At 40.7% G+C, this 26,655-nt stretch overlaps 4 protein-coding genes across 5 annotated transcripts in view; 3 read left to right on the top strand and 1 right to left on the bottom strand.

Annotated features, from left to right (window-relative positions):
* The window catches only part of shmt1 (serine hydroxymethyltransferase 1 (soluble)), a 9,543-nt gene extending 7,734 nt beyond the window's left edge, over window positions 1-1,809 (top strand). For both annotated transcript variants that reach the window (XM_046073721.1, XM_046073712.1), the window contains one exon: window positions 1,143-1,809. In XM_046073721.1, the coding sequence (XP_045929677.1) occupies window positions 1,143-1,315 (173 nt within the window). In that variant the 3' untranslated portion in view covers window positions 1,316-1,809. The remainder of the gene's footprint in view (window positions 1-1,142) is intronic.
* A 2,063-nt stretch (window positions 1,810-3,872) lies between these two features.
* Window positions 3,873-9,171, top strand: cpsf4 (cleavage and polyadenylation specific factor 4). Its single transcript, XM_046036495.1, has 8 exons — window positions 3,873-4,473; window positions 4,627-4,677; window positions 5,313-5,465; window positions 5,640-5,735; window positions 5,906-5,999; window positions 6,225-6,297; window positions 6,444-6,605; window positions 8,649-9,171. The coding sequence occupies exons 1-8, from the start codon at window positions 4,371-4,373 to the stop codon at window positions 8,715-8,717; spliced, it is 801 nt and encodes a 266-aa protein (XP_045892451.1). The 5' UTR covers window positions 3,873-4,370; the 3' UTR covers window positions 8,718-9,171.
* A 409-nt stretch (window positions 9,172-9,580) lies between these two features.
* Window positions 9,581-12,113, bottom strand: atp5mf (ATP synthase membrane subunit f). Its single transcript, XM_046036508.1, has 4 exons — window positions 12,059-12,113; window positions 10,919-11,026; window positions 9,882-9,998; window positions 9,581-9,724 (listed from the first exon to the last, which is right to left on the bottom strand). The coding sequence occupies exons 1-4, from the start codon at window positions 12,108-12,110 to the stop codon at window positions 9,696-9,698; spliced, it is 306 nt and encodes a 101-aa protein (XP_045892464.1). The 5' UTR covers window positions 12,111-12,113; the 3' UTR covers window positions 9,581-9,695.
* A 13,254-nt stretch (window positions 12,114-25,367) lies between these two features.
* The window catches only part of slc29a4a (solute carrier family 29 member 4a), a 15,065-nt gene continuing 13,777 nt past the window's right edge, over window positions 25,368-26,655 (top strand). Inside the window, exon 1 of the mRNA XM_046040124.1 lies at window positions 25,368-25,470. The gene's annotated coding sequence lies outside the window, so the exon portion shown is untranslated. The remainder of the gene's footprint in view (window positions 25,471-26,655) is intronic.

Here is a 26,655-nt window from a genome sequence, read left to right as displayed (position 1 = left end):
GTGGGGGGGGGGGGGGGGGGGGGGGGGGGGGGGGGGGGGGGCAGTGCACTTCTTGCAGCTTGTGTTACAGTCGCCATCCTGTGCTGTTCAGAGGATGACACACTGAAGGACTTAACTCAGTGTTGATATAGTGTGATATCCCCATATAACATTTTTTTCTCCCGTTCCTTGGTAGTAAGTGTTATTTACTCCATTGCTCAAGCCTCAAATGATAGAAAATGGCTATTATTCCCCACAGACTTTGCTTTTGTGACCAGGACAGTGATATTCAGAAAAGTACCTATTTCCAATGAGAAAACGGACAAATTTGTATCTTTTTGTTAAAAAAAAAAAATAAATATACGCAACACTGTCCTGGACACAAAAGCAAAGTCTGTGAGGAATAATAGCCATTTTCTATAATTTTGAAGCATGAGCAATTAGGAAATTACACTTATCCACTTAACAAAAAATCTGTCACATAGTGTATTCAGATGCAACGCACCTTGTTGGACTACACAGCAGTATAAAATCCCTGCAAGGTGTCATTCAGAGCATCAGTGGTGTAGTATTCAAAGTAGGAGTTTGTTTTTTTTTTTGCAAGGAAACCTTTTTTTAACTGCCCATTTCATTTGGGTTTTTTTGTGTTGATCTAATCTTTTTAGCCAGTTATAACTCTTTGTGCCATTTCTTCTCTTCTCAATTTCTTTTTCTTCAGCTGCATCATCAAAGTTGTCATATTCTCCAAATAAGTTAAAAGAAATGTTGTTGTTGTAATAAATTGGACTAAACGGAGGCTTTCACTGCATCCCTGTTGCTACGGTTACTGATACTTTTGTTTTTTTACATAAAAACACAGGGAGAAGTCAACTGCAACAAAAACATCCAGTCCCAGTGGTTTTCAAACTTGTACATTTAGCAGTTTGAATCAGTTCACCTTCAGGTTTTGGGCAAAATCAGCAGTGTTTTGTTCTGAACTGCAACAATGAAGCCATGTGAATTTGCTACAGCTCCGAATGACGCCTCTGTTAGCTTCTTCTCCATAGCTCAGGCATCAGGAGGCTTATGGGCGTCGTAGTATTTGGAGCCATCCACCAAACCATAATGATCAAAAAAACAGAACATGATTTCACATGGATGAAATTGCAATCCTTCTCCTGCAGGTATTGTGCTGACTTTGGAAGTGCAGAGAAGCCTGGATCCCAAGGCCACGCTGAAGGAGTTCATCCAGGCTCTGACCCAGGGAGAGAAGTTCCAGCAGCAGGTAGCAGAAATCAGGGCAGAGGTGGAGGCGTTTGCTGGTCAGTTCCCCATGCCTGGGCTACCTGAGCTGTAGAGGCGATAATTCAGACACTGATGGCTTCTGGACTGATGATTGTAACAAACATGATGCCAATTTTGGTGGTGTGCTGTCTCATGTCTATATTTGTTTGAGTGTTCGCTTGTTAAATCTGTCACTCCTCAAATCAAAAAACTTCCTCATGAGTTCACAGTGGTTCAGTTTCAGCTTGAAACAGAATTGCAGACTTTAATGTCCTCCAGTAATTCAGTGTTGCTACTCTGCCTTTACTGTTTTACAGTAGATGGTTTTGTTTTCCACTGTAGCTTTGGTCTCGAATGTTCACACCACATTTAAGCTTTAATCTTGTCAGAAATCTTTTGTATTAAATGTACAATTCCAAAGTTACTGTACTGCAGGTTGAAACACAAAGCATGACAATTTGTTTCATACTTGAGCACTCTACATCATAGACTGTATAAGAAATACAGTTTGATTAGGAAAACAACCACAATTGTTAGATTTAATTAAAGTGACCATAATGAACGAAACAGTTGCTGTGTATGATCATTCAGTTTGACTGCAAACTGGTGCAGAGTCCTTTTAAATAAACATGCTCGCAATGACGACGCTATGCTGACGTCAAGCAGGTATAATGTTTACTATGTTCGTTAGTTTAGTGTGGTAGCATGCTAACATTTGCTAAATGGCGCTAAACACAAAGTACAGCTGATTGCCATTGGTTGTGCATGTATTGGGCGAATTAAGGTTTTGACCCGAGTGTGTTGCTAGAGAAAAAGGGATCACTTAAGTGATTATAATTCATCCTGAGGGGGACATTTTTTTAACAAAAATTTCAACTCACTCAAAACCACAAATGTTAAGCTCATGGTGCCGCTAGAAGAACAGTTGGAGAGTCATCAAAGTCAGTAGGATTCATCGTCTAGTGACTGAATGTCTTTACTTACTTTAACTTTAAAGGAAATTAATCCAAGTGCAGGAATCCTGGACGTGACATTCTCTACTCAAATCAGATGCTGCAGGACATAAATCAATAGCATCTGTGCATCCTGTCATATTAAATAATACTGTTATGTTACTGGATATTCTTAATATAACAGAATCAGTAATTTGTTATCTTGAGGAAACTAAATTTCCAGATATTTATCATATTATCTTGAGAAAACAACCTGTTTATTGAAGGAGTAGTTAACTCTTAGATGACCGGATAAACTGAAAGGACCACTGTCGTTCTCTGCTTCCGTTAAACTCCAATGTCAAATTGTTCCTATAAAGATAAAAATTATGAAATAATATTGCATCATGATAAGTTGAGTTTCAGTGATTTCTTAAATTATTTCACTTACTGTTTTCATTTGTAAAATAACTAAGTATTCATATAATCAAGGGTGAATGTTTCGTGTCACCGTTGGTAGGCACAATAAAAACATCTCAGCTGGAGATTTTTAGAAATAAAGTCGCTGAGGGTCTGAAAAAGGCAGACAGCAGACCAAACCACCGTGAGGTACATATAACAATATTAATCATTTTGATCAAAATTATTTCTAGGGACAATTCAGTAGTTGCTGGATATAGGGACATGTTCCTATGCCCTTGCATATAATCATTTATTATTATTGAGCACTTTGGAGCTCTGTTGTTTTCATCTACTGGCAAAAATGTATGCTAGAAAAAGAGTAGGCTAATTAAGGTGTGTTAGTCCATCTTTTGTTCAGACTGACCACCAGGGTCAACTGATTAACACCTGTAGAGTTGTGTATGGTAAACACTATATGGGGCAGCGACCTCTTTCAGAACTAAGTTTTAAGCACACTCAAATTCTAGTAAAATCATTAAAACCGTTGAATGGCCTCCTGGCCCAAAACATTAGGCTACTTCAAGCGGTAGCAGAGATCAAATCCCAAGCTGAAGCTGAGTTTTTATGTAGGCCTACTGGATGTTGTGTGTAGCACGCAAAACCCAAAGTATTTACACACATATGTCATTCCAAGGTCAAAATAACTATTACATCCAAGTTTATGGTTGAGAGTATGAAAGGTATTCAACATTATGTCATGAAGGTATCAAGTTATGCTAAATTAAGAGCAAAATATAAATTCAGGGGCATAAAAACCTATAGGCCAAACATGTAAACAAATTATTTGTTTGAGAACACTGAATTATTTATTAGTTATATTATAACTAAATGTGTTATTTGTTTTTTCTCCACACCTCCCAGGCTTTATACATTTCTTCTTCTATGTAACAAATTATTTCTTTACCAGTTTGATCCTGACAGGATGCAAAATTGATTTGGACCTTCATGTAGAAAATGAAACTGAATATTTAAGTGTGAAAAACGGAATGGACTGCGATGGACTGGCGACTTATCTGGATGGACTGGCGACCTGTCAGGGTGTACCCCGCCTTTCGCCCGATGTCTGCTGGGATTGGCTCCAGCCCCCCGCGACCCTGTACGCAGGATAAGCGGTTGATGATGGATGGATAAAAATGTAAATAATCGGATATCAGTGAAGTTGTCATGAGGGGGTGAAGGGTGTGTTTGGGAAACTTTGGCTCAAGAAGTCAGTATTTCTAAAATTCCGGGTATGTCCGTCCCTGTTACTAACTTCACCCCGGTAGTTACTTATACGTCTGTTATTACATTCCTTCGTTACAATGCTAATTTCTCAAAAAAATACCCATATAGAAATAGTTTTAAACCAGCTAAAAGCCCACTATCCTGTGGCGTGAACTAACCCAGCCTCTCGAGGATCGTCTAGTCTTGCCTTAATGCGTCAGGTCAGAGGTCAGTCTGCGCGCCTCGCATCGATCCACTGTGAGAACAAGGAGCAGCAGTTCGTGACAAATTAAAAACTACAGACCGACCAGTGTTCATGGCTTTTCCTTAAAACAGTCCCAGCACGCTACAGAGAACTGCAGTTATTGTGGTTTCTCATCGGGGAGCTCGCAATTTGTTAGCTTATTGGTTAGCATAACTTAGCTTGCCTCGTTAGCTGGCTAACGAAGAAAACACTAGCGCAACTTCAAGCTAGCTAACGGAAACTGACATTTCTTCGATCGGTGCAGTAAGTTACAGACGACCGCAGCCATGCAGGACTTACTGGCTACCGTGGATCACATCAAGTTTGACCTGGAACTCGCTGTGCAGCAGCAGCTAGGAGCACAGCCTCTGCCCTTCCCCGGCATGGACAGTAAGTGTTAGCTGCTACTTAGCCGCTGTAGGTAAACTGTGATCAGAGTGAACGGTAAAACTGACGGTAACGTTAGCTAACGGCAGGTTGGCACTGTGCATGTTAGCTTTGTGTACCTTTCTTTATTAAGGTTGTGTTATTGTGTCCCTGCAGAGTCCGGATCAGCTGTGTGTGAGTTCTTCATGAGAGCAGCTTGTGTGAAAGGTAAAAACACAGTAACACTTAAGCACCTGTGGAAATAAATAAAGCAGGCTGAAATAAGCTGAATGAGACATTGCTTTTTAAAAGAGTATTTCACAAACGGTAGAGGGACAGTTTTCCTTTTATTCTGTAGTATGAGTCGAGTGAGTCGAATTTTTTTTAATTAGACACATCTCAGCTCACCAGCCTTTTCCAAGCAAGTAGATCTTCTTATATTAAATCAGAAGCTGGGATATACCTTTCACAAATACAATAAATTAAAGCCTACAGTGGGGATAGGTGATCACTACAACTCACATTTTAGAATGGATCTCAGGAAACAGGTCAGTAATAGTATTTTACATGTGTTTGGGGGACACGCTGTTGTGCGAGGCAAGAGTGGTTTTCCTTTCAACAGGATGACAAACTAAAAGGTGTGTTTTACCTTGATAGTGTGTTGGATGGGTGCTGGTTCTTACAATAACACTTTATTTGTACAGCATCAAATATGCTGCCCCAAGTGCTTTACAAAACAGGGTTAAAAACAATGTTAAAATGAAAATAATAAATACTGGTACAGACACGGTCTGCCCGGTGGGTTTGAATTAGGAAATTTGTGCTGTCGTCTGTGTTGAATCTCATTTTGTTTCCACTCCCAGGTGGGATGTGTCCGTTCCGTCACATCAGTGGAGAGAAGACGGTGGTGTGTAAGCACTGGCTCAGAGGACTGTGTAAGAAGGGAGACCAGTGCGAGTTTCTCCATGAATACGACATGACCAAGATGCCAGAATGCTACTTCTACTCCAAGTTCGGTTAGTTGGCTCAATGTTTCATAAAATCACTCAGATGAGCTCGATGACTGTATTTTCCTTGTGACTGTTGTTCAGCACCCATTGTTTTTCTTCCTCCTGGTCAGCTGTTAAGTGAAAGCTCTGTGGTGCTGGTTGATGTTGTGTGTTTTAAATGTTGTGTGTTGACCCTCGCAGGTGAGTGTAGCAACAAGGAATGTCCATTCCTACACATTGATCCAGAGTCCAAGATCAAAGACTGTCCCTGGTATGACCGAGGCTTCTGCAAACACGGTAGGTCCTGCTCAGCGGTGGACATAAACACTCCAGCAGTAATGATATTAACACCCGACAAACTTACTGTTTATACACACAGTCTCCACTGCTGGTTTGATTTTCTTCATCAGCAGCAAAACAACCTCTTTACTTTCTGTTGTGGCTCTTCTTCCATCTTCCTGTCTCAGGTCCTGACTGCAGACACAGACACACAAGACGAGTGATCTGTGTGAATTACCTGGTGGGCTTCTGTCCAGAAGGGAAGTCCTGTAAATTCATGCAGTATGTTACCCTTTTTATTTGATTCATAACAGATTCAGTTTTGGTGTGAGATATTACAGGTTTTGTCATTTTCGATTTTTTTCTCTCTCTGTCTTATTTATGGGATGATTTATGCCATCTAGTAAAATATTCTTCAGACAAAAATATTAAAGCAGCAATAGAATAAAGAAAATTGGAGACTTCACCTTTCAGTTATGTAGATTTTAACATCTACTTCTTCTACAGTCCTCGTTTTGAATTACCTATGGGAGCTTCTGAACAGCCTCCTCTACCACAGCAAACTCAGAACCAGACAAAGGTAAACAGATAACATCTGCAAACACCAAACACACACGTCTGTATGTATAAATCATGGGCTAATAGGACTGCATGGATTCATTTCATTCATTCAGATAGTAGAAATCAAACTACAAACAATTCCTCTTTGCTTGTTTCCCGTTGCAGCCTGTGCCTACCATCGGTCGCTCGTCGCTCTCTCTTATCCAGCTGACCAACTCCAGTCCAGGTCAGCGGCCGCAGAACCACATGCAGATGAATTCTGTTCCGCAAAATAACATGACTGGCAACAGAGGGCCTCGGCCGCTGGACCAGGTCACCTGCTACAAGGTGAGTCACCTGAACATTTGTCTGCTGACGTGCCTTTGTGTGTTCAAAATCAGTTTTAGATCCTTTTGTAAATACGAAAGCTGGCATTAGTTACCTTTTTTTAAAGCAGTAGTTTGATATTTTGCTTAATACACTTATTATTTTTCTTGCTGGGTTAGATAAGATAAACACCACTCATGTCTGTCAAGTAAAATGAAAATCCAACTGGCAGTCATTTACATGGTTTCTTAGAAGGTAATGTGTGGAAAAATGCTATAATGTAAGAATGCTTTCTAAAATAGACATGATAATAGATTATATTTATCAATTCAAAAATGCAAGGAGTGAACAGAAGGAAAAAAACGAAATCAAATCAATATTTGGTGTGACGACCCTTTGCCTTTAAAACTGCCCCAGTTCTTCTAGGTACACTTGCACTTAGTTTTTTAAGGAACTCGGCAGGTAGGTTGATGGAGACCTACCCTCAGTCCTTCTGTGGATTTATCAGCCCCAGTTGCTTCTCTCTCTTCAGGTAATCCCAGACAGACTCAATGATCTTGAGATCAGGGCTCTGTGGGGGCCACACCATCACTTTCACATCACATCAGGACTCTTTGGTCTTCTTAACGCTGAAGATGGCTTTCACTTTATGTTTGGGGTTGTTGTCATGCTGCAGAATACATTTGGTGCCAATCAGATGCCTCCCTGATGCTATTCTATTGCATGATGAATAAGTATCTGCCTGTACTTCTAAGCATTGAGGAGACCATTGATTCTGACCAAATCCTCCAGACCTTTGGCAAATAACTTGCCTTCTGCTGCAGCCAAATATTTTATATATGAATTTTCAGTCCAGTCCAGAGCGACTGCTGCCATTTTTTCTGCACTCCAGTTCCTGTGTTTTCATGCATAGTTGAGTTGCTTGACCTTGTTTCTATGTCAGAGGTTCCGTAAAGGCCATTTCTGACCAGACTTCTCCGGACAGTAGATGGGTGTACCCACTGTTTTCTGCAGCTCTGAGCTGCTGGACATCTTCAGATTGTGAAAGGAAATAAGCATGTTCTGTCTTTCATCTGCTGCAGTAAGTTTCTTTGGCCAACCACTGTGTCTACGGTCCTCAACGTTGCCCGTTTCTTTGTGCTTTTTCAAAAGAGCTTGGACAGCACATGGACAGCACTGGAAACTCGTGTCTGCCTTGAAATGTCTGCCTGTGAGAGACCTTACTGATGCATCTTGTTGCTGTGCTGAGTCTTACCAACGTGTATGACTTTTGGCAGTAACTTGTCTTCAGCAACCTCACCTTGTTAGCTGAGTTTGGCTGTTCCTCACCCAGTTTTATTCTTTCTACACAGCTGTTTCTATCTCTGTCAACCTACACATTGAATTTATGATCAGCGTGGTCACACCAAATACCGATTTGATTTTATTCACTTTTGTTCAATTGATGAAAATATTTTTGAAAGCGTTCCTCCTTTACAGCATTTTCCCACAGCTGCCTAAAACCGTTGCACATAACTGTAGATAGGATTGTAATGCTTGGGTTTGATATTTTAACACATCTCTTGTAAATAGCAACATATACCTAACCATCACAAGCCTACTCTTCATTTATATTCGTGTTTGTATATTGTTTATATATTTTACTGGTAAATTGCACTGACCATTTTACAGGGATTACATTGGAGTTACTGGAATCTCCTCAGTCTGACAACTGCTCTTGGCTCAGCATCAGTCTGGCACGTAACCCAACATCGAACAGCAAATTATAGTTTTAGAAAGAAAATCAGGGTCCTCTATACGATCTGGTGAAAAATGGCTTTACATGAATACCACATTTTGAGACACCAGGATCAGTAAAGTAATTTTTGGTCATCCACACTGCATGGTACATCATCTCATAAGCGTGAGGATTTGCTTCTTTTCTTTACTTTTCTGCTCCAACACACTTAAACATCCTTCTTAATAGTCTACCTGTGTAAAGCAAAAGAACACTGTGCATTTCAAGCTTTCTTTTAATAAGGTGCCATTAATATCTTCATTCTTTTTTCTTCCTTGTATCTGTAGTGTGGTGAGAAGGGTCACTATGCCAACAAATGCACTAAAGGCCATCTTGCCTTCCTAAGTGGACAGTAACCTTCAGCCTTGATGTCACCTAAGCAGAGGAGACGAGAGGAAGAGCAGCAGAAGAGGAGGCCCGTTTGCTCAACCGGCTGAAGTTGAATTTAAAGACTTTAACTGCCACTGTTGTCACGTCAGGATGATTTTACACAGGCACTAGGACAGAAACACAACAGCTATTTCTATCTTTTTTTGCCTCGTTCTTACCGTGGATACATGGGGGAAAAAAAAACAAAGATCAGAAAGAAGCTTCGCCCTGTGTGGCGATGGTGGAACGACTCGAGGGTTAGTGTACAGTTTTCTACAATGTTTGTACTGCGTAGCACACTGAATATTTAAAGACATCAAACCAGTTTCCTTGGGTCGTGTGACTGCATCAGTGACACCAGACCAGTGGTTCTATTTTGTGAATTCTAGTAAATCTGTCCGACATTGTAAGTGAAATAAAACAGAAATGTGATCAATGCCAGTTAGTACTCAAACTACTGTAATTAATCTGATCCCGAATCCACCCTGCACTTTTGTGGTGTACTTGCAATTTAAATCTGTTTAAATTTTAGACTAACATCCTGGCTGGCAGTAGTCCTTTAAGTTTAGATCTGAATACACAGATTAAAATCTAAAGAGACTGGGGGGACAGCAGTTTGACTCAAAAAAAGGGTATCTCACAATATCCTTTGTGTTGTCAGTGGATACAGTCTAGACATGTTTCTATCTGTACAAACATTCTTACAGATTTACCTGTTAAATTCACATCACCAGAGCAGTGAGGTGGCATTGGATTGCGTTTCCACATGCTTAACAGGTGAGAACTGTAACTATTAACGTAGCTGAACTTTAAGCTGAATTCACACACCCCCAAACATGATATCCAATAATAAATCTTCATATTTTTTTATTGGTTACAACAGTCACATATTCAACACAGAGCTGAGAGTAGAAAGAGCGGGGGAACAAAGATTCAAGTTCAACCCCTGATGGCTGCTGAAGGTCTTAGTGGTACTTCCTCCAGCGATCGTGTTCTGAAAGAGAATAAAAAAGATGTTTTAAATGTCCTTCACATTGGTGAGGTTTCGTAGCTAGTTTGAGACGAGTTCAAAAAATATCATAAAAGGAAAACTTTATAGCAAAAAGCTCAAACATAAAAAGACAGGAAGTGAATGTTTAGGCATGTCTTACTGATGTGGTCATATTCCCACAGGTAGCTGATGGCCACGTAGCCAACCAGCAGCATAGCTACACCACCAATGCCTCCCTTCTTCACGTTAATGTACTTGTTGTAGTATCTGTCGTGGCCTGGAAGAGTGGGGGCAAAACAAAGCAGCATAAATACACGCCTGAAACCAATAAGGCAACATGCTACACAGTGGCATCCTCAGATTATAAAGATTTGAGTGAGCTAATCAAACCTGTGAGCAATCTTCATGACCTGAACACAAATGCTGATTTTACAACATGTGACTAGACATGTTAAGAGCATGTGTAATCTTTGCTTGTGAATAAGGAGTCACTTATTTAAGTCCCTTAATGAGCTGGGAATCGATACATTTTCCCGCCCTTTGTCAATTAGCCATATTCACCAGTACCATATCATACTAGGAGCCTGGTATATTAAAGTTATTCAGTGCTTTAAACAGCAGTTCTCCACTTTCCAAGTACAGCAGTGGAGAGCTGTGCAAACAGTCATCTGCAGTGTTACTCCCCAGCCATCAATATATGCATTTCACAAAAAGTATTTTTCCCAAACATTGATGTGACAAGGCGCATCACCTTTAGTTGGGAACTACTACAAATCGCAGCATGGAGCATTATGTTGTGCATGCTGATGAATGAAAGCACAACATACTGCATTAAAAAAAAGATGCGATTGTAATTTAAATCTGTGTATGAGGAGAGTATGTTTTCTTGTGAACTGTGCTGCGGACAGATTTACACCCTTTTCCTACCCAAGGTTTAAGATTTAAGGTGCTACAAATATAATTAGGAAAAGGAGAGATTTCTAATACCTGCTTCAGCTGCTGTTTTATTAAAAATGGTTAATGGTATTTCAAAAACATTTTACATTTCATGTATTTCACACAAAAGCTATTGAAAGAACTGCAAACTACTCTACTTTCTGTGATAGAACTGAAGCAAAGGAAACAAAATCGGAACCGAGTTCCTCCTCTAGTTTCCACAGCTCTTCATAAAGTTTTAGTGAGAACAGGTTTCCTCACCCCGGCGGACGGCTGAGATGATGCCATTTGGAGTGAAGTCTCGACCTCCAAGCCAGCTTCCCAGCTCACCCAGTTTCACGTCCATCAGTCGCTTCTCAACCACGGGAACTGGTTGAGTGGAGACAGCAAGGACACTTTGATTACACACTGAGCAAAACATGCCGTAGATCCAATATGTCTAACGTTACCAGAGCAGGAAAAAAAGATTGGTCATTTGATTGATTTGACTATTGACTGATAACGTTACACAGTTATAATTGTTTAAATAGTTTCAAACAAAAATGACAAATTTCCTGGCTCCAACATTTGTGGCTTTTGTTTGTCTTGAAGTTATTGAATAACGTTACATTTGTCTTTTAAACAGACAGTAGGACGACGTCATCTTAGACTCAAAACTATTATTCGAGAAAATAAATGGCAGACTAATTGATCCCGAAAATAATTATAAGTTGCAGCTCTAAATTGGGCAAAGTAGTCAACAACTCCATCCTCTGAGAAGTCGTAAATCAAGCAAAGTATTCAGTCTACAAACAAGTTCAGTGGTTTAGCTTTGGCCCCTAAGTTTAACGGTATACTGAGGGGCCACATTTGAACCAGGTGTGTAACGTCAGGTAACGTTGTATTACAGCTGTTATGAATTAAGTGGCCCACCGTTCAAAACACGTTGTATAGCAATGCACCGCCTTTCGCGTTGTATTTTGATGTGGTAAATCTATCTTAAGTTTAAATTAACCAAAGAGAACATCAGAGTTTGGGCTCAGCTCTGTTTGCATGCTAACCTACCGTGCAAACTAGCCAAAAGAAACAGTTACATCACGTAAATATGCGAGAACAACATCATTATGAAAGTTTCGTCCAGACTGCAAGTAAAGACTACAAGTTTCTGATGTCTGAACCCAGCAGTTAGTGTCCAAAAGCCGCTCAAGGATTCATTTAAACTGACAATGACACGCAAAGTCCTTGACGTGACTCAAAGGAGTCCGTGCGGCCTTCAGTCGGACAAAAACCTCCAGGTGACCTAGTACGGGTCTGTCCGATAGAAGAACACACTCCGTCTGAGAGAACATGCAAAAACACAAACAACTAATCACTCAATACAGAAAATGTCTTCTTTTTTCATCAGAGGACACGCATAATTACCTGGTCTGTCCGCCATCTTGACTGGTGCAGAGAGCTCGCCGCAGGGAATCATGGGTATAAAAGGAAGAAGTGCATTATGGGAGAAGAAGTAGTTTTTTAAACTGTCCGCTAGAGGGAAGCAGAAGACATGAAACCAAACGAGTGATAATTAAGGCTTCTTTGCATCACAACACTACACAGAGCAATGGCACACTGAGGGATCTTGAAGACGTGTTTTTGAACATGCTCGTAGTTGTCACTTTATTAGGCACACCCAGCGCCGTTAAATAATGAAATGTCAATCTTATTTAACGCTTCTGGGCACAACTGGCCTATCTAAAGCTAATTCAGCAGCACTACAATAGATCCTTCATGAACAGAATTTTTTTCACCATTTATCAACTAAATGATTCATTAAGTTGGGACAACTGCCGGTCCCATTGACGCCCACCACTGTATGCTTTTTTAAACACAGCTTTGTTTTTAGTATTTTTGTGTGCACAGAGGGCAATACATATGGTATTTAAAACAGATGGATTCAGTTTTCACAATACATTTCTGCTATATCAGAGTTAGTTTTGCATTTATGCATTAATATGTTCAATGTGATTTAAAAAGACTCCAACCTAGCTACTTATAGGTATCTAAATAAGTGTTTGTTTTCTAATTTTTTTTGTACAATTCCATGTTAAACATCTCTCCATTAAAAAGCATATAAGTGAAATTCTGACCTGAAGGGCGTCTCTGATCAATAAGCAGCACAACAGCCAGTAGTACTATACATAATGTACCTGAAGATATAGTTAAGATCTTATTCAGGCTGGTGTTTGTGTTTTTGTGTGTGAGTAGAAGAGGTGGTGCTGTGGTGGCTAGTGGTAGTCCCTTCTCAACACACCCACCAATCAATACACATCTCTCTATCTCATCTCTCTCTCTCTTTCTCTCTCACACACACTGAGTGAATTAGGGTGTGTAGTGGTGGTTTTGGCCTTCATCCAACACTGAGCAGCAACCTCTTTCCTTTATTAGACTGATTTTCCTGCTGCACTCTAATGACATTCATTAGATGAAGGACTCATATAGATGTCCACCCCCCACCCTGCTTTTTTCCCTCTTTATCTTTTTCTGTGCTTTCCTCTCTCACTCACCACACAGACACCCATCTAATATCTACACCCATTTACTCAACATATCTATAATACTTTTTTTTTTAGATAGAGTACATGCAGTTCTATTCATGTTACATGTTTGTGCCAATTCATATAGTGCAGGTCTAGACTGTACTATTTGTAATGTTATTTACAGAGACCCTCCATGAGCAAGCACTTGGTCACAGTGGCTTACAAGAAAAATTCCCCTTTAACAGATAGATACCTCAAGCAGAACCTACACTCAGAGTGGGCGGCCATCTGCCTCGACCGATTGGGTTAAGAGTAGTGTTGTCGTACTCGTCTTAAGACCACATATTGATGGTCTTGGTCTTGTCTTGGTCTCGACAGCATTTGTACTCTGTCTTGTCTCGGTCTCAGACATTGAGGACTCGGGATTTTATTTCAAGACCAGTCAAGACCATAACTTTGGGAATATCAATAAATTGCTTTTGCATTGTCTGATTTCTTAACATCCTAACTTTGACTGGAAATAAAACTTGTTGCTTCAAATGCAACCAATAACCCTAATTAATGACTGTCACCCCTCCCTGCGATGCTTACTTTGATTTCAGCTCTCAGTGTTTGTATGTGGGTGTTTTAATGGGAATGTGGATCTTTCAAATCAATTTGAGAAGTACCTATGATCTCGTTCCACATTTAATTGCGTGCCATGCAAGGCAGGGAACTGGTCTTGGTCTTGACTCTGTCTCGCCCTCCCTCAGTCTTGGTCTCGACTGCTCTCAGCCCCTAAAAGTCTTGGTCTTGTCTCGGTCTCGATAAACTCTGGTCTTGGTCTTGACTTGGTCTCGGTATGGGCGGTCTTGACTACAACACTAGTTAAGAGAGAGAGAGCAGGAGGAAAGAGAACACACAGTGGCACAATGCAAGACCCACATAGAGATATGAAATAATAATAATGGTAATAATAATAACAATAATTGTAGCAGTGGGTGTTGAGCAGGAACATGGGGGCAGCAGGAAGCTTGCAGCCACAGATCCAGACTCCACAGCCCCCGAGACAGAAACACCTGCAGAAAGCGACAGAAGGAGAGAGGAGAGAGACAAGCAATCACAAAACTAAGTTGAGTTAATAACATGCTTTATGTGTTCTAATCCTAATTAGAACACATACAGATGGAGAGGGAGAGGAGGAGAGAGGAGCTCTGTGCAGGAAGTCCCCCGGCAGTCTAGGCCTATAGCAGCAAAACTAAGGGATGGTCCAGGCCTCACATGAGCCAGCCCTAACTATAAGCTTTATTAAAGAGGAAAGTCTTAAGCCTACTAGGACATGTCCTGATCAAAGACAACTCTGAGATTCCTCACGGTGGTGCTGGAGACCAGGGCGATGCCATCTAGAGTAACTGTATCTTTAGATAATGCATCTCGGAGGTGTTTGGGGTCCAAGTACAATAACTTCAGTTTTATCTGAGTTTACCTTCAGAAAATTACAGGTCATCCAGATTTTTATGTACTGAAGGCTCGCTTGAAGTTTAGCTAACTGATTGGTTTCATCTGGCTTGATCGATAACAATAAAAGTTTATGGAGTGCTTCCTTTTGTTTAACCACAACAGTTGCTATATCGCTCTCATCAAAGCCAACAGACTCCCTTGACAAAAACAGTGCTTGTCCCAATTGTTGTCCCAATTAGTCACATAGACACAAAAAATGTGGTCCAGGTCAAAAAATGCCGAACTTACCCTTTATCATGTACAGACTGAGATCAATCTGATAAATAGGACTTAAACATGCTTAGAGCGGTTCCTTTAATGACAATTAAATGTTCAGGTCTCTGTAATTGGATGTGATGGCCAATGGTGCTGAATGCAGCACCAAGATCTAAGAAGACAAGAGCAGAGACAAGCCCTTTGTCTGATGCAATAAGAAGGTAATTTGTAATTTTACCAGTGCTGTCTATGTGCTATGATGAACTCTAAATCCTGACTGAAAATCCTCAAGTAAACTGTTGTCTTTCTACAATAAAGTCACACACTGGATCAAGAGCGGGTTTTAAAGAAGAGGTTTAATTATAGCTACTTTAAATGGCTGAGGTACATAGCCTGTAAAGACAGATTGATCATGTCTAGTAAAGAAGTACTAACTAAGGGTAAAACGTCTTGGGGTCCAAGAGACAGGTTGATGGCTTGGATAAAGAAGTAATTTAAGTTTGGTGAAGATCAATGGGGGCAAAGCAGTCTAAATATATATTAGGTTTTACAGCTATATCTAAGGTTCCTGAGTTTGAAGATAAATCGATACCAGTTGAGGGCAGGAGGTGATGAATTTTGTCTCTAATAATTACAATTTTATCATTAAAGAAGCTCATTAAGTCGTTACTACTGAGGGCTATAAGAATACATGGCTCATGCCTGGCCAATTACCTACAAAGCACACATTATTTGCTCTGTGTGCCTGTGTGTTGAACATGTATGAATCTTTACCAAGTTTTGTCTTTGATGTCAATGTCTATGAAGCTCTCTTTACTGCATGTTGACCCAAATGTATGTATGAAATAATGAGGTGGGATATGATAATATTATACACACAAAGCTTTGTCACAACTGCACCTGCATGTAAACTTAAAAAACCCCAAAAAACTTTAAGCCCAGAGCTAATGTAATGCAATAAGCCTAAAGTGAAACCATTGTGCAAGTGCCTTAATCCTGCATTCTTGCTAATGGCCAGCAGTGGTAGATTCCAGTGGTTGCAAAAAGAAGCCGAACAGTCCCACAATGGGCAAGTCCCACTTCTTTTTTACAGTCTTGAGTGAGATTGGTGAGACTGAACTAAACCAATACATTTACAGACAGACAGACAGATAAACAATGTGCTGTAATGCGTTATAAAGCTCCACAGCAGAGGGAAGCAGCAGACTCAGATGATACTTTTCTGTAGGTTCATCACTATGAACAACCTCTTTCATACACAAGTAGTCTTGAGATTGATGGTTAATATAAAAATAGTGATTATAGCAGCTTTAATTGTGGCAGATCACAGAGATACTTTCAATCTATGTGCTGATTTGAATGTAGCCTATAAATGTCCAAATGGCACAAAAAGTAGCCCAAATTATCAGATGCCGCCCAAAAACAAAAAAAATGTTGCCTAATTGGACAGAAAACATCCCAGTCTGGTTTCCCAACTCACGCCTCCAGAGGTGGCAGACTCCCAAATGCTCATCAAACGCCTGCACACACACATACACACTCACACACAAACACACACATGGACACAGATGCAAACATACAGAGACGTAAACACACAATGACAGACTGACACAATTGGCAACCATGCAGACATGGACACACACACAAATTTAATTTAGGTTGTAAAGGTTACCAGCAACACTGTAACATAATCTCATTTAGGGAGTAACCCCATAAGCAGAAATGACCCTGTGGTCCAGGCAGGTTCACCAGCTTGTTTATTTGTTTTGTTTGTTTGTTATGGAGCTGCCTAGGGCACCACTGCACTTCAGAGTCTGTACCAGCTACACACACACACACAGACACACAAAAGCACTAGGGGATGCATTATTTTATTCCACCTCAAGAGGCAGGTGCCCTCGAGGTCTGCCACTGAGACAGCTCTTTGAAGCTGATGGAGTGAGATAGAGAGAGAAAGAGCGGGGGAGGGAGTGGTAAGAGAGGAAGTTGGGTTGTGTGAGGGGGGAGGAAAGACAGACAGGGAGAGGAGACAGAGGGAATGAAAGGGGATGAGGGAAGAAAAGAGATGAAGACTGTAAGGAGAACAAAGGGAGGAATTGGCAGCGGAAAGAGGATGATGGAGGGAGATGAAGGATAAAGGAAAGAAACGAGGAGAGGACTGAGCCCATGTCTCTGCACACGGCTCTCTAATGCACATGACCTTTAAACAGCACTCTTCCAGTCACTCCCTGTTCATCCATCCTTCATGCACCACATTTTCGTTCGGTTCATTTTTTTAAACTTTCCCCTGTGTTTTCTTTATAATCGCCACTTTGTTTCTCTGCCCTTGTCAGCGATTTCTCTTCTTCCCCATCTGTAACTGTCTCTGAACTTCCTGTTTCCTCTCTTTCCTCCCTCCCACAATGATTTCTTTCCTCCTCTATTTCTGCTCTCTTGCCCTCAGCCTCTCTCCCATTTTTCTTTCTTTTAACTCGCGTGTTGTCATGAATGTCATCTCCTCCTCCTCCTCCTCCTCCTCCTCTCAGTTACCTGTATTTTTCTTTTTCCTATTCTGTCTCCTGTTTGAGAGCTCACAGGTGGACAGATGATTAAAAAACTGACAAACAGATAGACACGCAGGCAAGAGGAATGGGTTGTGGGTAATGGGTTTATCAACTGATACTGTTACTATAATAATCTAATTAGAGATATGGAGATCACCAGGGGAGCTGCTAAAAGGAGCCTGCTGGCCTGATGAGTGTTCCAGAGGAAACGCGTGTGTATGTAGGACAGACATAGAGGGAAGACACAGAGGAATAAAGAGAGAGAGAGAAAGAAGATACTACATGTGTAGAAAAGCTCCACAGGGACCATTTCATTCCTCACTGATAATGGCTTTGCCACTAAATCAAACTTTCCCATTATTCACATTCACTCACACACTTTAATGTAATAGGCACTAACGGCACATTGACTAATCGAAGCTACACTTCTGCAGAATACAAAACAGCACAATGAGAAACAGACCTGCAGTACTCCTCAAATTTATATTTGGTAGTGGAATTAGTGCTAGAATTAGTATTTGTGGAGAATTTGTAGAAAAGCCTGCCCACAGCCTGCAATGCACAGGATAATTATCAGGAACTGTACTACTGGTGTACCAGTGCAGTACCTACCAACACATATATTTAGTACTGGCGAACAAGATGTGAAATTATGGAATAACAGGATAACAATTCGGGATATTTTCTCATAATGCAAAAGCCCTCTCTAGAGAAAACATGGCAGACTCCATGAAAGAGCACGTGCTCCTTCTGTAGATATAAATGGTTAATTCTAGTAATGAAAACACAATTCTTATTTTCAGGTGATTATGCACTAATGAAAACATACTTACAAATACCGTATTCCATTTCTACCAATATTTCCATCCCCCTAAATCTTACACACTGGTCCTTTAACCAAAGCCCCAGAGTGGCTGATTGAGCCACTTTAATACATTTCAGTTATTCTGTAGCCACTTTTCCTTCTAGTTTTCAACATACACACATGCATAAATAAACCTGTCCCGATGTACACTACCCGTTTCTCATATGGTTGAAGAGAAAAGCAGACATCTTCTGTTTGTGACCAATGACCTTGTTTTTCTTTAAATGTGAAATTATAAACTATTTTAATCACATTAGATGTCAGTACAAGTATCAGCAACACATATTTTACCAGTTTTTTTGGTGATGTGTGAAGCTGGGTTTATGGGATCATCCTTTCTATAGTCTCTTCTACAGTCGCAGTTGATCTGACCAAGTCATCCTAATCCAGAGCAGAAACTTCCTGTAACATCTTTGTCCCCTTCATTCCTCCTCCACTTTGCCCTTTTATCTCTTAAACCTAACATACATTTTCATTGTTAGTTACATCTCTCTATAAAACATAACTGCAGAAAGTACTAGATAAAGAGCTGGTGTAGCTGATTTTTCTACAGTTTATCTGTTTGCTATCATAAAGCCAGAAGCAAGAAATTCTCATGTAAATCTGATCATTTTTTTCCCAGATGGGAAATAATTACAAAATATTTTTTTCTAAATAATCTGAAAAAACCACCTTGATTGAAAACATCTTCACATGACTGACAGCTTAATAATTAATAATAAAAATAATAAAAATAATCACTTATAAGGAACAGCTGGATCTGGTACATATGTGACTGAATATTATCATTATTATTATTATTCCAGAGATTCATTTAGGTCCAGATGATGAATCTTAATGATGTTGGTGATCCTCTGGGGGTATATTTATTTGTATATATATATATATAACTGTGTACAGTTTATTTTACTGTTTTTACCGTATGTTAATGATTTATCTGTTAAGTTCTATGTGTAGCATGAAGGGACTACAAACTTTCTTTTTGTTATACAACCTTGTGTTGTATAATAATACATAAACTACGTTGTACCTTGTACCTAGTAAAACTCTATTGCAGTGTTACTTGTGTGCTAACTCACCACTGCAGGACAACATGAACTGGTGACACTGTTGTCTATGTGACAGAAGAAGGTGAAGTTGCCCTCTTAATTGTGGGGTTAGCAATTCTAATCCAGTAGTGTTTTTGTCAAATTCAGCTAATATCTCGATCTGCTAGCTGTCTGTTCTGTGTGTGCGCTGAAAACAATCTGGTGTTTGTACTCAGCCCTGGCTCTGTAAATGGGAAACAAACAAAGTGACTCAGACAACGCCACATAACACTATTCCAGTCATTCCAGCCATGATTTGAACTTGTGAGTTTCGCTGTCTGGAGCTGGTGTGCTGGCTCTGGGACCGCCTTGTCCTCTCTACATGTTAGCTTTGCAGCAGCAATAGCAACAGTATGCTAACCCACAACTTAGCTAACGTTATTTACATTACTTGCTGTGTTTTTGTTTGCTGTATATCATTGTTTTTGTCATGGTTTTGAAGTACTCCAGAATAGCTTACTCCATCTTAAAGCCTGTGCAGCAGACTGGACACAGATTGGTGCAATTACTTTACTGTGCAATACTGCAGCTGAGGACAGAGAAAAATAAAATTATAGTACACACACACAATAACACACGCCCGGAGGAAGCAGATCTGTGTAATTTAAATGGTAAAGGGGCTGGTGGTTACATAGCAACCTTTAATAAACAATGGCTGTAAGATAGAGACAATGATAATGAGAGGCACAGAGTGAGAGAGAGGAGAAACTGAACTCTGGCTCTCTGTCTTTTGAGGTTACATGGTGTTGAGTTTCAGAGCAGGGATTTGTTAAGGACGTGTGTGTGTGCCTGCGAATGTGTGTACACTATGATACAGTGTGTTTAACAAAGCCCTAAAAGCTTTAACTGACTGAGAGAGAAAGCACACACATGCACGCAAACAGAAACCCACAGACGCACTCGCACAGAGACAAACCGCTCCAGAGAGTGTGGATCAGATCTGAAAAGGAAACAGCAAAACAGAGCAGCAGACTATAAATAGATCTCTGCCTTGAAAGAAAGATTTATCTCCTTCTTCTGCCATCTATCTATCTATCTATTCAAATTTTTGCTGACAGTTAAAAGAGGCAATTGATACAACTCTCATGTAAAGTCGGTTAGCTTAGCTTAGCATTAGCATGATTAGCACATTATATTACAATTTATGAGGAAAGGAAATTTCAAAATATAAAGTGCTTTAGAGCTGCCGGTAGGTTGAACAGGGCCATACTAACCGTTTCTCTCAGTTTACAGTCCGTATGCTATGCTGAGCTAACCAGGTGCTGGCTGTAGCCATATACTTACCGTACAAACATCAAATAAACTCTTTGCAAAATGTCAAACCATTGTTTTAGAATTATCTTTAGCTTACTTGGATAAAGATGGCTGAGGGATGAAGTGAAAAAAATTTGATCAATACATGGACCTCAGAAGAATACATGACCTGTTACACAGGCAGAGAAAAAGACAGAGAGAGATGCTGTGGTACCTGTGGCGTCATGTTGTCCCAGCCCAGAAGAGATCACAGCCAAACATAACAATAGTGTGGATTTACAACAAGTGCCTTCCAAGTGCTTGAGGCACTTTCCAGTTTTCACGGCTACTTAAAGTGTGAGTGTGTGCGCATTAAGCTAGCAGTAACATACACACCAACCATACAGTATGTGTGAGTGTGCATGTGTGTGTTGCGTTCAGCATTCTTCTTATCTCTCTCTCTGCAAAAATGTTTCCCCAAATCCCTATCTATTCCTTAAATACTCTGGATATACTCATTTCCTATATAGATACCAGACTCTGATGGATCACAGAATTTGGTGAATCAATCCTGACCCCTCTCTCCAGTTCACTGCATGTCTCTTTTCTCTTTCTTCTCTGTCTCTCTTTGTCACATCTCAATAATGTCAATACACTCTCTCTTTCTTCTCGATGCACCTGTTCCCACCTCCTCTATACGCCTCTTCACTTTCATTTCCCTCCAAATCCACTCGGCTACATCGAAAACCCTGCAGTCTATTACAGCTTTCTCTGCTTGCTCTTGTGTGAAATCTTTTCTTCTTCCTCCCCTGGAATCTCTTTCTCCCTATCTTCCCAGTCATGTCTGACTGCAGCTATTCTCCCCTCTCTCGCTGTCTTTCTCTGTCTTCACCCACCCGTCGGTCCCTGTATCTTCATCTCTGCCTATGTGAACCTCCTCTTTCTTCTTCACACCCCTCCACCTCTCTCTCACCATCTGTCTCTGTCCCTCAGCCCCTCTGCCTCTTCACTTACACCTGGATCTATGCTTTCATCCCTCTTCTTCTTCACCTGCCTGCCTCGCACATCATTACCTTCCCCTTTTCTTCCTCCCGGACACTATTTCTCTCAGTCTTTCCTGTCTTCCTCAACCGTGTGATAGGATTAAGGCCCCATGTGTCTCGTTCTCTCTCTTTGATTTATTTTTGTTGCCATTTTTTGGTGGCTTTGTTCTCATTTTCTTGTCATCATTTCCTTAATTTACCTATTCCCCCTTACTCTATCTGTCTCCCCATCTTTCTTTATCTGTTTTTCCAGAGGTGAGCAGAGGTAGTGATAGTCTGTAGTACTATCAGTATGCAGAGTCATGGTGCTGTGGCTCTGCCGTCACTGATTGAACTAGCAGCTAAATATAGACACTGTTGAGGCTCAGCATCTTTGGAAAGAGGGATGGATGAAAGGATGGAAGGATAGACACACATACAAACACACAGCTGTAAGCTATAGTGTTAGAGAGTAAATAGTGGATATACACATAATAAACCAGTATGACATGAATGCATACTCATGGCAGCAGTCAAATGCACGTGAATATTCACATGGATAAAAATGTTGAAAGGTAGCGCGCACCCACACAAATACGCACACATACAGACAATTCCGTCAGTACGGTCCCGCAGGGTATTATTGGTTGCACAGAAAAATAATTCCATTTGAGAGAAGGAGGCGTAACACATGGTCTGACCTTTTTACACATTCATTACAGAGAGCTGCTTGGAAAAATATTTATGGGACACACACACACACACACACACACACACACACACACACACACACACACACACACACATACGCACCTACAACAGTAACTCGTCCCTTTCTAGACAGATTGCTCTAGGCTATAACAACATGACAAACCATTACTATTCAACACACGGCATAAATCCAGAGCTGCAAGCCTTCACACAAGCTGAGCAGAGATAAAGGAAATGCCATAGACAGACAGACAGAGAGAGAAAGGCAGACATGCGGCCAAATGGAGAGTTAGACAGGCAGGATGACAGACAAAGACAGAATATTGGCAACTCAATTATAACCCAGACAGACAGGTGAAGTGAGAGGCAGACAGGTGAACAAACATCCAGTTAAAGAGATAAGAAGGCAGACGACTGGAAAACAACGCCCCCGTGATCCAGAGGATTTCACGCAGATTAAATTCATCGTAAGAACGTGTTTCTGGACCAGCATCAACACACCTGCTGGATATGTTTGTGTGTCTCATAAAAAATAGTTTGGTTGATAAATCAAAGATTAGTATTATATCATTGTCCAGACAGCGTCATTTCAAGAACATTTTAGTTAAAGTATTTCTTTGGCTGTCGTTGCTTTGTATCCTTTTGTCACTGTTACTTTTAATTGTGATTCATTTAATTGGCTAGCCATATGGAACTGATAAGTATTTTTAAATAATGTATAATTTGTGTTAATAGTTCCTTATCATGAGTATTTAGGCCTGGCCACTCTATTTAAAGGTTACCTGTGGAGTTTTTGACGTCTAGTAGTGCAATGGAGCTGCTTCTCTCTGAGTGTTTTGTTTATATATAGTGCATTTGCATGATGACGCACATGCACATGCAACAGGTGGCAATAAAACACCAAGATATGCTGCAATGCACCAACAAAGGCAGGGAAGAAGAAGACTGCTATCGAGTAAAAATGGATGGAAAAAATGCTGGATTTAATTAATCACATTAGTTTTGGTGAATAACACTGAATGTATACATAACATTCGTTTGTGAAGAACAAAACTCCACACCATATATGATAAAATGTCAGTCAGCAAACATTTAAATACATATATTTTTTAATTGATTTCTTTCTCAAACTCAACCTCCAGCCAGCAAGACTTGAAAAAGGTTGTTCTATCTTTGTAAATGTTCTGTGTCAAAGATGAAACTAATACAAACAGACAGCGATTTGTTGAGCCACAAACGGTAAGCTACTGCAGGGCTTCTACAAAGCAAGTTAATAAAGTAAACCTCCCAAACTACTACTGTTATTCTTTTTGTTCTTAATCTGCTGTGAAACCTAGAGAAAATTCAGCTGGGAAGGTAAGGGCAGATAGCTCTCTGTGTATAAAGTGTGAGACTAACAACGATGAAATTCGAAGTCAAGATGAAGCTGTTGTGAAACAGCGATCATCAAGTTCTCAGGAGCAGGGAGGTCCAGTACAGTCGCATGAATTTTGGCTTTCTTTAATTGAAGAAAGTAAGACACTTTGTGTTTTTGGATGTGTTGTGTGTGTTGTGTATTGGATTTTTCTTTTGTACGTGTGCAGCATATAATGTAGTCCATTCTGTATAATAAAGACATGCTAGTCTTTAGCTGAGATGAAATCTCTTGTCAAAGTACATTATTGGTGTTTTTGGTCTTTGTTGGGACACACTTGTACTGATGTTGTTGTGGCGCAGGGATCTGATTTGAACTTGCACGCTGGACTTTGGTTCACTTTGGGCATGAAGCAGCCTAAACGTCTGTGCAGAGACACGTGTAGTGAAAAAAGACTCAACAATTAAAAGTTTGTACAGTTGCAATTTGCATTTACTAAACAACTATCTTTGCATGCAAGTGTTGCGTCTGTATTTGTTGCTTCACTCATAATACATGTAAACACATGCAAATGGCTGCTTACAGCAATATTCATCCAATGAAAGAGTAAAATTCTTCATATTTCTAAACATGTTTTGGGCCACACACGTGTTTAATTGTGTCATCATGATAGACATGATAGAGGATCTGTGACGTTCAGTCGAAACATCTGTGTCTTTTATTAGACAGTATGTAAAACCAGAGGCACTAAAAGTGGGATTCAAACCCACGACCTCACATCCTGTAATGCAGCTACAGAAGCAGATCCTGTGTCTGCTGTGCTGCAGTGACAGCACACCTAGAAAAACAGCCTTACCATTTAACTACTACCCATCTGGCTTGGCTCCTCTACAGCTAAAGTGGGGGTGTGCAAGATGATGGAGCCCCTGCCAATAATAAAGCATTAGGATATTGAACTAAACTGATAAAACTGTCAATCACACAGAGGCTCCAGTAACTGTGAATGTGCATGGTAGATTTATTCTCTCTATTGTTTTCTTTTTTCCATTCCACTATTTTCCTTATCTGTGTGCTTTGTACACGATTACTTCACATAGCATGCCAATGAAGTAAAGTAGAAAAGACCGAAATCACCTCAATCAAAAAATAACACCTTTTATGTGCAAGAATGCAGTGGATTTAAAGCAATGTTATCCTATTTTCATGTTTTTTTTACTTTAACATTCATACTTGACTTTTTGTGGCATATAAGCTTTTAAATAGCAAAGGGAGGGTTTATCTCTGTGGTGTACAAGGTGAATTATAGCTGCTAATCATAAATTAATATATTTTTATGTGTTATTTAAAAAATGTCATGCATGTAATTTTCCTACTTTCTATGAGGTTTCTCTTAATAATATAAAGCAAACTGGATTCTGCAGGGGGAAAAAAGTTGATTACCATCGACGGTTTCATCCTCCACTCTAATGGTGCTTTTGAAAAGACTGATTGCAAAAGACGAACAGCCAGAGGCAACCCCCCTCCTCCTCCTCACCCCTTCCTCCTCCTCACCCCCTCCTTCCTCATCCATCCATCCACGCTTCCTTTCCTCTGCTGCTGGATGCTGCGTTAGGAGCGCACGCAGGACTGTACCGGGGCTTCCCTTCTGTCTGATGGAGACGGGCTGAGGAGGGACTAGGTCCGGCCGGCGGAGACCACCTCGAGGATCCTGCAAGAGGGACTCCGCTCCTGCTGCTGCTGCTGCTGTGAAGAGCCGGGGGAGCGGACACGAAACAGGGGAGCGAGAGAAGAGACACGGGAGGTAAAGGGGTCCATTAATAACCTGTTGTTTGTCTGTGTTTCTTTTTCATTTGCAGGAGAAAGCCCTGCGGTCTCGGCTGTTACAGAAAAAAACACAAGGACGGATTTATAAAGCGACATTTAAACCTTGTTGGACTTGATTGGGATCGTTTAAATGATGATTAAGAGACAGAAGCGGAATAACTGAGAGAGAGCGTCTCTGCTGCTTCGCCGTCGTGTTTTTGCCTTTGATTAATTACAATTTCTAATGTTCTCACGCGCCTGTTTAATAGGCTAACAAGCCAAACACGTGAGCTTAATTGATCTGGAGTTAAACGCATTTAACCCAAAGATAGATTTATCCCCTAGGTGGCCTGCTCGAGGTGTGAAATCAAGTGTTTTGGCCCACTCTGGATGTTCTTTTTAACATTATGTAAGATAACAATAGTAACAGCAGCGTGATATGAAACTGCAATTCAATTATGGTCGCAGGCTGGAGCCTTTTAATTTAAACGAGGAAGGCTGAGAGCGCCCCCTGAAGTCTGCAAACGGAACATCTGCTGTGCTTTCTACGTATGTGAGTCTCCAGTGAATTAACATCATGATTAGGTTTAAAACAGTCACGCACTCTTGACTCAATGTTTTACGTCCAGGGGAGGGAGCCTCTGTTTAATCACCTGCGTCCTTGTTTCCCTGCATCCTCTGGAGGCCAGGATAAGCCCAAATTACAGAGATGACAACTGTCTTACATCATCTGATCCTTCCACTTTCCCAGGCAGCTGCGGGTTTTAACATAGGAGCTCACCCTAAAAAAAGCAGCCGTGTTCCTGACTGAGTCGCTTCATCTTGTAGCAGAGCTGAAATGTAACTCGCAGGGCACCGGAGGCCGCAGGGTGGCTGTGTGCTACTGACAGAGCTGGATTGTTTGCTGTGGCACCTCTCTGCATGTCCTCAAGTGTTTGTGTGATCACACAGGTGAACACAATGCAGGAGCTTTTATTTTGTGCGTGTTTGCATATGGAACATTGTCAATACCCATTTCTATTGATCTAGCCTGTAACAATAACATTTTCCACAACATTTCCCTGTTGGCTGCAGGTAATGAAAGCAGGTTATTGAGCCATGGCTCAGCTGCTGTAATGACAGAAGGGAGACCTGATGAGAAGTGTTTACGTTTAAACATGGGGGGGGGGGGGGGGGGGGGGGG

This window comes from Micropterus dolomieu, linkage group LG02, assembly GCF_021292245.1.
Source record: "Micropterus dolomieu isolate WLL.071019.BEF.003 ecotype Adirondacks linkage group LG02, ASM2129224v1, whole genome shotgun sequence".
Classification (NCBI taxonomy): domain Eukaryota; kingdom Metazoa; phylum Chordata; class Actinopteri; order Centrarchiformes; family Centrarchidae; genus Micropterus; species Micropterus dolomieu.
This window is presented reverse-complemented; position numbering and strand designations above follow the sequence as displayed.